This window comes from Molothrus aeneus, chromosome 1 (genome assembly GCF_037042795.1).
Source record: "Molothrus aeneus isolate 106 chromosome 1, BPBGC_Maene_1.0, whole genome shotgun sequence".
Taxonomy (NCBI): Eukaryota; Metazoa; Chordata; class Aves; order Passeriformes; family Icteridae; genus Molothrus; species Molothrus aeneus.
The window spans coordinates 82,567,123-82,579,856 of record NC_089646.1 but is presented as its reverse complement, the minus strand read 5'-3'; the positions used below and the strand labels follow the sequence as shown (position 1 = coordinate 82,579,856).

General features: G+C 38.1%; 1 protein-coding gene across 4 annotated transcripts in view; it reads left to right on the top strand.

Moving 5' to 3' along the window:
• TENT4A (terminal nucleotidyltransferase 4A) overlaps positions 1-12,734 on the top strand; it is a 57,912-nt gene that overhangs the window by 2,995 nt on the left and 42,183 nt on the right. For all 4 annotated transcript variants that reach the window (XM_066560005.1, XM_066559998.1, XM_066559989.1 and 1 more), the window contains exon 2: positions 11,479-11,602. In XM_066560005.1, coding sequence (XP_066416102.1) covers positions 11,479-11,602 — 124 coding nt within the window. The remainder of the gene's footprint in view (positions 1-11,478; positions 11,603-12,734) is intronic.

The window sequence follows — 12,734 nt, the reverse complement described above, 5'->3', positions numbered from 1 at the left end:
GGTGAGCTTAACTTTATTCTGAAGCCTGGCTTGTGTGTTATTTGGCAATTCAAATGAAAACGCACTGAAAAGGCTGGGATGGGGACAGATCCCTACAGGAGTTTCTTGTGGATCCCTTATGTTCCTTCAGTTGCCTGCTGTTCCCTGGAACAGTCAGCTGGGTCCTGAAGTATCTCTTTGATAACTCATCATCTGTTGACAGAGCATCTTCAGTGTTGCCATCCTGCTATATGCAACTGTTGAAAAATGTGGTCCTGAACCTCTTCAGCTGCAGTCTGGTTTGGGCATTGATTAGAGGAGGAAGGACTTGATCACAGGTGCTCTTATGCTTACCCTGTATGTGAATGGTGGAGCTTACTCTGCTGAGTCCTGTTCCTAAAACAGTGCTTTTCTACAGCATGCTGAAATTTCCAAGTGATACGCAGTGGCTCACAGTGTTACTGTATTGTCTTCTGGTAACAGAGTAAGCAGGGCAATCTCTGTTAGCCCTCTCCCAGGCTGCAGTCCTACTTCTGATGAATTGTCAGAAGCAGTCAGTACTGTGCTCTCCTGCTTTCTCATTCAGAGGTGAGGATGGTCTGTGGCACTGCAAGTCATTGTTTTATTCACACTGCTCGTAGTCGGTGGCTTTGTGATGGTAAGTGTGATGTTTAGGAATACTGTTTAAACGCTGTGTTTTCCTCTGTTTTATGTACATAACTCATTTTTTTCCAGTGGCCTCATGCTTTCGCCACTTTGATAGCAGCATGACAGTCTTTGTAAAGGAAATTTTTCCCTTAAAACACAAGTGTGAAAAGCTATGTTTGATTAGATTTCATCCTATAGCTGTTCTTTTGGATGCCATAGATTGTCCTATATCATGCTTTTAACAGAATTTTGGAAGGTAAGGAGTGAGGAGATTGAAGCCATATTTATTCCAGTGCTTCAAGAGAGTGATTAATATAGCAGCAGTGTAAATTCCTATGTGCCTGAGTTTAGTTTAGATGACAAAATGATTGGTTTCAGAAGCAAGGCAGAGAAGTATCCTTTAATATTCTGAGGTTAATTCAAGCTGTTGTGACTGATGTTCAGAAGTGCATGTTGTTTCTTGGTACTGTAAAGTATCCTCGTGTGTAAAACTACATCTAGCCTCTTAGGGTGTGCATTCTTTGCTCAGCAAATACCTTCTGTTTCTGTCAAGTCAGTATCTTAAATATATCTGAGTTATTTAAGCATCCAGAGAGTTGAGAAGTGCTCAGATATTACTTCAAAAGAGGGCATCAAGCTATTCTAAACTTTTTGCTAAGGCTTCTACTGCTTTTTTTTGGATGCACAGCTAATGGAGTGCTTTCTCTGAAGATGCAGCTAATTGCTTGTGAATAGTATAAAATTACATCAGATTTAATTATTTTATTTCTTAATATGAATTTAACAAAGTAAGTAAAAAATTAAAGCAGTTTTAACGATATGAGTCTGTACTGCTTAATACTTTCAACTAAGTGTTCAGTCTAATTGTAGATGTTGAATGAGGTTAGTGCTGAAATACCTGGCATATCTGCTTGGCACATTACAGTGCTGTGCAGAAGCAGCAGAACTGGCTTGTTGAGGATTAGTTTGGGTACCAGAACTGTTATGATACATTGGAATGGTGCTCTGCCTGGGCTAATTAGTGTCTGATGAGTTCCTGCATTCATTTTTCCCCCTGTATAGCTGTTGTCTTTAACTCTCTCTCGATAATGACAAACAAGTTCTGCTGTAGAGTACAAGAGCACCAAGACCTCCACATTTCCTTATGCTGAAGGAGGATTCAGGGCAGTATTCCCTAATGACTACAGCAGGTACTTGGGGAGAGTTCTCATAAGCAAGGTGAGCTTATGGCAATGCTGCTACAGAAGACTTGTTTCAGTGTTCACCAGTTTGCAGCTGAACGATACAGTGCACAAAAAGTGATGTCTAGAGATACAGTGGTGTGCCTCTGTGCTAAGCTTATATTAGATCATCTTTATTTCTTCACCGGTATGCAGTGTTTCTAATTCCAGTCTTACAGAGGTTTTTTGCATTTTTTTATATATTTCAGAATTTTAACTAAGATAAATTTAATTACAGTTTAGTGCAGTGCACTGTTAAAAATCCATTGCATTCAGGGCTGTGCATAGCTGTGGTTGCATGTTTATCAACCTTTTCTTCTTATCATCCTGCTGTCAGAGCTGTCAGATACAAATTAATGTGTGGGCATGCCACACTGTCAGCCCCTTCTGCAAATTTTGTTTTCTTGTATTTTGAGCTGAAAGAGTGTAGACTTTGGAAATGCTCTGAAGCCTTTACTGTCTGCAGTGAGATGTCCAGCACTTGTAGGGGCTTTTGGGGGCCTCCCAAGGGTGATTATTCTTAACTTCTCCCTTGCTTAACAGTGCTGTCTTGCTCCAACACCTTCTAGTAAAGAATCAACACAGTGGGCTGTGCTTCACCCACACTGCTGTCCAGTCCTTGGTGTCTGCTGTCTGTGGTGCTAGATGGACACCTGTAGTGGAAGTGTTGATGGAGGACGCAGGTCACACTGGCATGTTACACTCAGTTCTTGTTTTGCTTTACTATAGGGTCAGGGTGGAAGTAGGCAGTATATGCTGGAGTGTATGCAAGAAGTGGAAGTAGTTGCCTGTTAGTCATAGTAAATTTCTGGAGAGAGCATCAGGATTTAGTTAAATAGATTGTTTTCATGCCTGAAGCTTGGTATGAAGGGAAGTTCCAGGGTAGCTGCTGGATGAATTGTCCAGAACAGAACATCTCTTTTTTCCTGTGGTCAAGTAAGTTGCCTTGGTAAAGCACAAAATTTCCATGCAAAGTGGGTACCTAGTGTAGAGTTAGAGACTGCTGCTGTGGGGAGTGGAATGAAAGGAATGTTTTGGCAGCAGTAGGCTCCAGAGTCACCAGAGGTACTAGAGGTCAGAAAGGCTGAGCTACAGTAGTAAAACATGAGAAGGCCTTGTATGACAGGTGCTCACATCTGTGTGTAAAGGAGAATGTGACATGTTTGGAGCAGTTTAATCCTGGCATCAGCTCCATGGTGTTTTTGCCAGTTGTTAGGCTTTGGCAGTAGAGACAGCTGGCACTAAGAACACCAACAGCTGTACTGGGTGAGACCCTTAGAGGCCAATGCCAAATATTGGGGAAGGAATATGTAAACATGAGCTTGTGGTGATATTTTCTGGAAGCATCTCCCAGCTTTAGATTATTAGTGGTTCTTGGACTACCTGGGTTATAGGCAGTGCATTGTTATGCTTATTGTAGATTTTATGTATGAATGTGTCTTGCCTTGATCTTTTATGATCTGGGATTAGCAATGACCTGTGGGAAGATGTTCCTGAGTAAAGCTATGCATTATGTAATGATTTTTATTTTTATTTTTTTTATCCTGAGGCTGTCAGTAGGGTTGTAGTGCCTGCCAGTTGCAGGTCTGTGCACCACAGAGGCAGACCATGAGTGCTTTTTGCAGGTGACTTGAAAAAGGAGGAGGGGGGAGGTTGAGTCACCTGACAGTTGTTTGTTTTCTAGTCTGTTAAATTATTTCTTGTATTGAAACTGTTTCCTGCCTCTAGATGTTTATCTCTGCTGTATGCTTTTCAGTCCCTGCTTTATCTTTGGGACTCATATGAACCATACCTGTGTGTGATAGTGTCACAGTTTTCCTACATCTTGGGCTATCTTGTTCTGTCTTGTACTCTGTCTCCTTATTACTAGCATGGGACTTGTCTGATGTTTTTGTGCTTGGAGGCTTCCCCTGGGCTCTTCTTTTAATATGGAAGCTAAGAGTTCCAGTTGCTTGTTTCCTGGTTAAAACATTTCTTTATCTATATGGAGGGTCTTTCCCCTCATCCCATGTCAGCTTAATTTCTTCATAAGCCTGCATAAGGGTGCATGGGACCATTGTCAAACTCCAAATGCCATTTGGAAATCCAAAAAAATTGATAGATTTTCCTGTGTGGTTCTCTGATTCTTCCAAGTAGCTCTGAATGTTGTTGTTGTTGTTTTTTTTTTTTTTTAAGACACTGCTTCCATTCATGATAGTTACATTAGCATCTTGATATAGTCATAGCTATTTATTTATTGCATTGATTCTGCTTTAGGCTACTTTGACTGTTTTGAATGTCAAAGCTAATCCTTTTAAATTAAAAAAGACAGATTACTTATTGTTCTGGTACAAATGCAGTATTGAGTGTGTATGACTTTTGGTGAATGCTGAATTATCAGGAATAGGTTTTGCTGCGAAGTATTTTCTATTAAAAAGTTTGGGACAAGTTCTTCCTTCATAGTTGTGGATGAGGGAAGTCTCTGAGGAATTAAAAAAAAATTAACCACTAACTTCTCTACATATCATGCATTTGGATCACTTAAATTTCTCTGTACTGATAACTTAATTCACTTAACAGAAGCAGGTTTTTGGGCTCTTGAACTAGTTTAGCCTTTCTTAGTCATAGCTTTGCATCTTGTTAAGTTGTTCCTCATAATCGTTGTTGATATCCTTAATCTTCCAATCCTCTTTTCCTGCTTTATACATGACTTCAGGATTTCTGAAGACATCTTCTGATGGAATCCTATGACAAAGTAGTAAAAGCTCTTCTTTTCCCCTAAAATCTGATTAGTGATGCACACTAAACAACCAGTGTGATATCTTTAGAAGACTGAAACACATTGTTCTTTTGGTTATGATTTTGAAGGAGCTTCCTCTGTTATATGGCAAACTGCAGCAGTACTTAAATCCAGAAAGGATTTTTCTAGCTTTTTTTGCCTTGCAGAGATGCTGACTTTGAATGTGAAGGGTTTGTTGCCAGTAGTGCTTTGATGGGTGCATTTTGAATTAAGAGTCTGCTGCTCAGAATTACGTCAAGAGTTGCTTCTCTTTAATGTTTCAGTGGCTAACCTGATGTAATGAATACCTGATCTACATGGGCTAAATTAGTCTCTCATCACTAATATGTTTCTGCTGTTGCAGTCTGACTTGTCTGGGATGTTAATCGCTTGCTATCTTTGAGCATTTGGAAAAGAATGGTATTAAGACAGGAATTTCAGGGTTTAGTGGTTCTATTTATTGGCATAGCAAGCTTGCTGATTCAGTCCCAAGGTTTAATATATGGCATTCTCCTTCACTGTTGCAACAAAATGATTGTGATGTGTTCTTGGTGGTGTAGGGAGGTTCATCAGTCCAAGTCAGGAGTAATGCTGACATTAGCCCATCATCAGTCCAAGTCAGAAGCTTATTATTAGCTGATCATCAGTCCAAGTCAGAAGCTTATGTAGCAGATCTGCATTGCCATGTATTGAATTGGAGATGTACATCTGCTTATTTGTAATTTTTTTTATGATGCAGATTTTTCAGAACCCATCCAGCCATTAATAAGGTAATTGGTTGAGTTTTATTGGATTGATATAGTTTGCAAAAATATTTTAGTTTCTGATTTTCTTCAAAATGCAGACAAATTGTTACTTAGGTCTGGACACTTGCAATATAAATCAATCCAACAAACTTAGTTTCTTGGGTGCATCAACTGTCAAGGTGTTTTTAAGACGTAAAATCAAATTGCCAAGAAACCTGGTCTGAAGTTAGGATGGGCTCTGACTTGCATGACTCTGGGGCAAAGAGAAAGCTTAGAGAGGAAAAAAGAACAATATGATCTCTTGTGGAAAATGTACAGTGTATTTTTTCTGTGGTTCCTTTTTTCTTCCTATCTCTCCTTTGTAGCTAACATGCAAAGCAAGCTCACTTCTTGACTTTGGTATTTACCTGTCTGTAAAACATTTCAGAGCTGAGATTTGTAGGTACTATATAATTGGGATTTTTTTTTATTCTGCCAGTCATTTTAGTTTGCTGCCTTCCATACAATTACAGTGACAAAGGTAATTGCTGTCTGAATAATGTAGTAGTATGAGACTGATTTGGTGCAGCAGTATGGTCTGTGAATGTAGCACTGTGTTTTCATAGTTTCTCTCATCTGTAAGCTTAGAACATTGCATAGAGGAGCAGTAGTAGTGCTGCCTGAGCCTTACTAGTGTTGAGGAGGACTATTATACAAGGGTAAAGGAATCTGATGGGTGTTGTGAGTGGGAATGGGAAGGATTGTGGTTCATCTCTTCTTGGTCATAGATGCATTTTAGCCCCTTCTGCAGATGTCTTAATCTTAGATCATACTGGGAGAAATCTGTCTCAGAATGCATCCTTGCTTTCACTCTCTCTCTCTCTCTCTGTGTGTGTGTGTGTATATATATATATATATAATCTCAATATGTATCTCCTCCTTTATTTCACTGAACCGTGTTCTGTAGTTTTAGACTGTAAGACTGATTGACTGATTTCAACTATTGAATGCATTTGATTGTGGTAGTGTGAGATTTCACCTGCGTTTCCATGATAATGCAATTGTGCTTTGCCCTAGTCATAGGTGAAGGTACAGTTCAACAGATTTCCAAAATATGTGCAGTGACTGACGTGCATTTCATCATTTAGTCTTGAGACAGTGAAGTCATGCATGTTTTGGAATTCCTGCTTCATTGGAGGAATATATTCTATGACTTGTAACCTTTATTTCAACAGAGATTCTTTTGAGATGCTGTGTAAACCTCCCCATTTCCTTACCTCCATTTTCTACACATCCCTAGTATTAGACCCCCATGCTTTAACTGTGGCATCTGTTATTTCCTTTAATAAGGATACTTGGATGATGTGTTAGCCTTCAGCTAGAAAAATACTCAGTAAAGATTGTTTTTAGAAAATGTTAATTGTTCCACATAAAAGATGCAATCATGTTGTACTGTTCCTTTAGAATAAATTATTGTGCTTAGTAGTGTAATCATGTTGAACCAGATGCTTACTTGAGGGAACAAAGTCTCTGTAGGTTTTAATTTACCTTCTAGTTTCTTTATGATGTTTGACAATTTTGTTTCACTGCATTGAAGCTAGTCCTTGAAGTAATAAGTCAATCTTATGTATAATATGTTTGCAGTAAATGAGTAAAATGGATGATCTCCTTTCTTAGAAACCTGCCTTTGAGGAAAACCATTGCAAAAGTCTGAGAATGTCACCTGAATGTTATTTTAGTGTTAGAGGCTAGAAGAGTGGCTGCCTTTCCTTAAAGAGTAGAAGGGATAATTTTTTGATAAACAGAAGATGTTTATTTTGTTGCCGTAGTTCAGCCTGTAAGCAGCAGATGCTTGCTGTGCTTAGCAGTAATAACATCAGTAAATGGTAGGTTCCTCCAGGCTGTTAAAATTAGCAACCTGAATAATCTAGCAAGTACAAGTAGCCTCTCTTTTTCATTCCTGTGTTCTAATCTTTCCCATCTTATATTAAGTAAGAGTACAGTTATAGCTTACCAACAAGTTTCTTTCCCAGTATTTCTATAAATACAGTAAAGCTGTCTTGTGAAAAAGTTGATTAAAAGGCCTACATTTGCTAGTGAGGTAATACAATGGGCATCTTAAAATGTTACAGGAGATTGCTAGGTGCTGTGATGCTGTTGGGAATCCAAATTCTTTAAGAAGCCTGAAGGAAATTGAGAAGACTGACTTGTATATATGTTAAGGGAAGCTCTATGAAAAAAAGAGCAGTTAGGATGTTACTTGTATCTGCATGTACATTATGTGCTGCAGATGGAAATTATGTCCCTAATGGTTAAAATAATGTCACAGTCCTGACTTAAAAAGTGCTTATGAAAACCATAGAGGGTAGGTGGACAAAATACTTAAGTAAAAACTATCCCTGTATTGGCTGGCTGACTGTTCCATGGTTATCTGTTTTTCTCAGACACTGCATTATTCTTTCAGCTAGTGAGAGGTTATACTGGGCTTAGTCCTGAACAGCATACAGGATCTTGTTTTATATACATGAGAGCTGGAGTTTTTTTTGTGACAGTGTTCCTATAACTTTATCTGAGCAAAGATGTTTACAGAATGCAAACTCCTGTAACATTAAGTTTTAAAAAAGCATCTCTGTTTTGAGAAGCTTCTTCAGGTGTAAACCAGAAGATAAAATGCCACAGTGGTTGTACTACCTTATGCTGACTGTGAGTATAGCATTGATTCTTATCCAGTAGGACATAGACCAAGAAGATGATCTTTTAGAAATTGAATTAAGGAAAACTGGAAAGAGCAAGCAAAATAGAAGTCTTTTAAGTCAGACGGTTAAGAGCTGGTTGCCACATGCATTAAGACCTGAAAGTCGTGCACATCAAAAGCAAGAAACCTGCCAGAGTCAGTAGGGCTCAGAGAGAGACGTGAAAGGGCACCAGGGGGAACACAAACCATGTAGTAAGAACTAAGTGAACTAATTGCTTTCTGTCAGAGAAGGACTTCAGAGACTTAAGAAAGCTTTGACTCCAGGCAACTGCAGTTTTAAATTTCAGTAAGAGTTTAAATCGAGTCAGCAGAATAATACATGGTTATACACCCATGTCTTGTGGTATGTGCCAAAGAAGTTGGGAATTAGAGTTCAAGCCACACTCATGGCTAAATGAGCTTTGATATCTAGACTTCTGCTGTTGTCCTGTGCAAATTGAAGCATTAAACCAAGTACTGCCTTGCCAGTGTGAAGTAGAAAATGTGAACCTGACTTCATATTAAAGAGCAGATGAGGGAAGGACATGTAGACTAGTGATGAGTGATACTCTTCTAAGTCTTTCATAACGTGGTTAACGATTGTGACTGTGTTAATCATTGGAAGAGAGGCTCGGTGGGGCATCAAAGTTGAGAGTACTTGTGGGTTGGCTGTTTTCCTGAGCTCACTGATGCACTGGGGCTGCTTTTGAAAGGCTGTGCTGTGTGTGGTAGAGGTTGTGATGGAGATGGTTCCCCTTTTATTCTTTTCCCTAATACAGGATGGCTACTGTAAATGCATTTTTTCCCCAGAAATGTCTAGATCTCCTGAAGTGGTTGGATGGTGCTGATAGCATAAAAACCCAGAACTTCTTGCGTGACCAAACATAAAGAAAGGATCTAGTACATGTTTTGATTAAGGTAGTTGTGTCTCACAGGTCTCATTTTCTTGAAGGATTTATTGTTAATTCCTGTGTTCCGTTGATAACATAACTTGTGGATTTTTTTTTCAGAAGAATGTTTAAGATTCTTTTTGAAGACTGTAAAAACCAAACATTTACAGGTTTGCTGGGTTAGCTCTTAGAAATAACCAAAGGAAAGAATAAATTATTTGCTTTATAATAAGGGAAAGTTACAAATAGAAGTAGTCAAGACTGTTGCTCGATATGTTCATAAATACCTGGAGGGAAGAAACGAGTGAGAAAAGGATAGAAAGGATAATAGAAAGCTAGAGCTGACTGCAGACAGACACCGTGGGAGTTCATTGTTCATTAGATTATAAAATTGCTGGTAAAATTAAATTCTTGTAAATATAGAATCATGACTGAAGAAAAATAATTTGGGCTGAATGCACACAGTGAGTGGGCTCTATGTTGATAGTTTTGTTCAGAAAATACTTTGAAGCTCCTTCATTATGGTTTCTTTTAAAGAGCAGCTATGTGCTCAGGTACCCTCAAGCAGCAATATTCCCAAGTGTAGGGAGAACAAAATGAAAACAGATGCGCGTTCTGGACTGAATGGCAGAATGACGTGTTGACTCTGTGTGTCTTTCTGCCCACCTGTCAGAAAACGTGGTGCAAATGGAAAACATGCCTAAGGAGGTTAGCAGTGATCAAACTTTGGGCTTCCTCTTGTCAAAGGAGACAAAAACCTGTAAGGATTAGTCACTTGGAAAACTACTGGTGGATAGAGATAAATGGATTGAGAGCCTGAGAAGTCTTGTGTTTTGAGGTGAACTGCCAGTAACAACTTTTTTTTTTTTGCCCCAGGAAAAAACATCAGATAAAATCATTACCAGGCAGCAGTTTAAAATAAAGCACTCTTGATTCTGATGCATACTTAAATTCTCATTGAATGCCACAAATAACAAAGCAGAAATGGACTAAAAGACCTGGAAAAATCTATGGAATTAAGTTCTTTGAGCTAGTAGGTATCAGGTTGGGATTCACCCTGAACGTATGCCGGATGAAATTACTGGAGGCTTGGAAGGATGGTTGCACCTTTGTTTTTCTTGCCTTTTCTTGCTTTCACCCTCTATCTGCCTACTGCAGATTATTATAGGCAGAAGAATAGGAAGTCTTTAGGCTGTCCCCATTGCTGTTAGGTGTATTCAGGTATTTTATTCGTTGGTCTTTTTGTCTTGGAAAGGTAAGAAAAAAGCATACTTTCTATAAACAAAACAAAATAAGAGCATGTTAGTTTGTATTTTCTGTCTTGCTCTAAAATTTTGGAATCAAGTGGATTCATCAGCAAATTGAAATGTTAGTTACATCTGCTGTGTAGTTAAATGTTCAGTTGTGGGTCCAAGCTCAGTTTAAGAAAAGAGAAAGGGCAAACAGTAATTCAAAATATTTATGCTTTTTGGAAGTATCTTCGAGCTTTGCTGCAAAAATCTCTTTGTGTGTGGGAAGGAATACTGACACTTAAAAATTAGGCATGTGGTCTCTTGGAAGTTACCTGCTAGCAGGAGAGTTACTGAGTAAAATGAATTGCAAAAGTCTCAGATGAAGAGTTGAGTTCTACTAGAAAGGTATTAAATTTTGCTTTTGGAAGGTTAAGTATATAAACTAGAGACTAATTTTTGGGTTTAGGACAGCATTTGGATTTCACTACAATGTTGACTAGATACATTTTGTGAGTTAGACAGAACTCTTAGAAATATGTCAACATCAAAAAAGATGTTTTGGAAAAATGTCACAGTGGTAGTTATTTGCATTTGTGTTTGGCATGGCTTGATGCTTTTCCATTGAAGGCAAACATGACATTCACCTGAATACTCAAATTTGGCAGCAGGAGTTCTATAGTGCTGGTAGATGTGAAACAAAAGGGCTTAATAGGTGTATAAGGTTCCAGTGTCAGGACTCCTCGTGTAACATTGGTATAAAAATACTTTACACTTGAGAATATATTTAACATTTCTGACTTTGAGTTCAGTTGGAAGGTTGCTTTCTATATGAATGAATGGCTAATGAAGGGCTTGAGTGTCAAAGTGTATGTTTTTACATCAAGAAATTCTCAAATGTCCTTTTTATTGTCCTCTGCAAAATCTCACCATTGCCAGTAGCCTGTTTGCAGTCTGTGTAAACTGCTACATACACAGAAGTAAAGAACTGCTGGAAGAATAAACCTGCTTGAAGACTTTTGTTGATCTTGTGCTGCTTCACATTTCCATCATAATGTAGTTTTTAAGGCTCAGCTTTGTTTTCTAAAGAAAAGAATCATTAAGGATCAGGAGCTGAATTTGGCCTTCACTGCTGAGCCAGTAAGAAATTTAGTGAATGTCTACTAGAGTTAGTGTTCTGAGCTCTCTGGTAAAGGATGATATTAAATAAAGCCTATGGTCTGTTTCTTGTAAAATTTATGGTAATAGTTAAATAGTTCAATTGTGACTTTAACTGATCTTGTTTTCTCCATTAGACTACATGAAGAAATCATTGACTTCTATGACTTCATGTCCCCTCGTCCTGAAGAAGCAGCTATGAGAAGAGAAGTGGTAAAAAGGATAGAAACAGTCATCAAAGATCTCTGGCCTACCGCTGATGTGAGTGTAGCTTCAGTTGTGATTTGCTTCTCTAGTAAATTGTAGAGCTTGGTTCACTTAATCTTGCTATTATCTTTCTTTCTTTTAGGAATGAACAGGTAACTTTTCACGTTTAAGGCAATTGACTTAATATCACAGTTCTTGCAATATTTGGAAATTTATTTGAAATTTATTTTAAAAAGAGGGGAAATTTTAAACCTAGATTTTGGGTTAATGAATTCTACTGAATGTTTTTTTCATTTTGAGAGCTGGTAATGTGATTCTTTTAGTAGTGCCTTTCTTAAAAAAAGCTTATTAAATTGATTGTCTCTGTATAATTTAATTTTGAATAATAAAGTGGGACTGACTACCTATATATCCATTTCTGCAAGGAGTCCTGAATGTGTGGATATTTTTAAATCAAAATATTTTATGAAAGAGCAATTAAATGCAGATTTTTTTTGTACTCTTCATGAATTTGACATTCAAGGAATTGCTTTAGCCCCACTGTAGTGGGAAAATTGCACTCCTTGAGATACATTGCCATCTAAACTGGTGTGATTTCAAACACTTTGTTACCCAATGAATAAGTCTGCTTATTCAAAAAGATTTTACTCTATTCTAGCATCACCTTTGTGATTGCCAGATTGTAGCTTTGTCATTAGACACCAGAAAAATGTTTCAGACCACAGTGATTTCGTAGCCTTCCATGGCAGACAGTGAAGGGCTCAGGCTACAGCACTGAGCTAAAAATACTGTAAAGCTGATCTGCTTCATCCTCACCCATGTTTTTCCTTCATAGTGAGATTTTTGTACCTTGTGGAAATTGATATAAACACTGAAAAGGGCCTGTGTTGCCTGGCCAAAAACCAAGTGAGCTTGTGCATTGGGCTCTTCTGTGTCAGAGAGGGAAGGACATCTCAATTCTTAAGATGGCAAGCTCACTGAAAGTATTTGATGTGGTCTGTGGATGTATCTTCATTGTGCCTGCTTTTCCACACAAAAACACCTGCTGCTACTTCATAGTTGTTCTTGACAGTAAAATCTGTAGTATTCATATTTATCTGAATGATATGTTTAGATGTACTTGCTGGTTTTTAAACATAAACATTTGGAAAAAAATTCCCTTAAACTGTTTCAGTAAAGCTGTCCT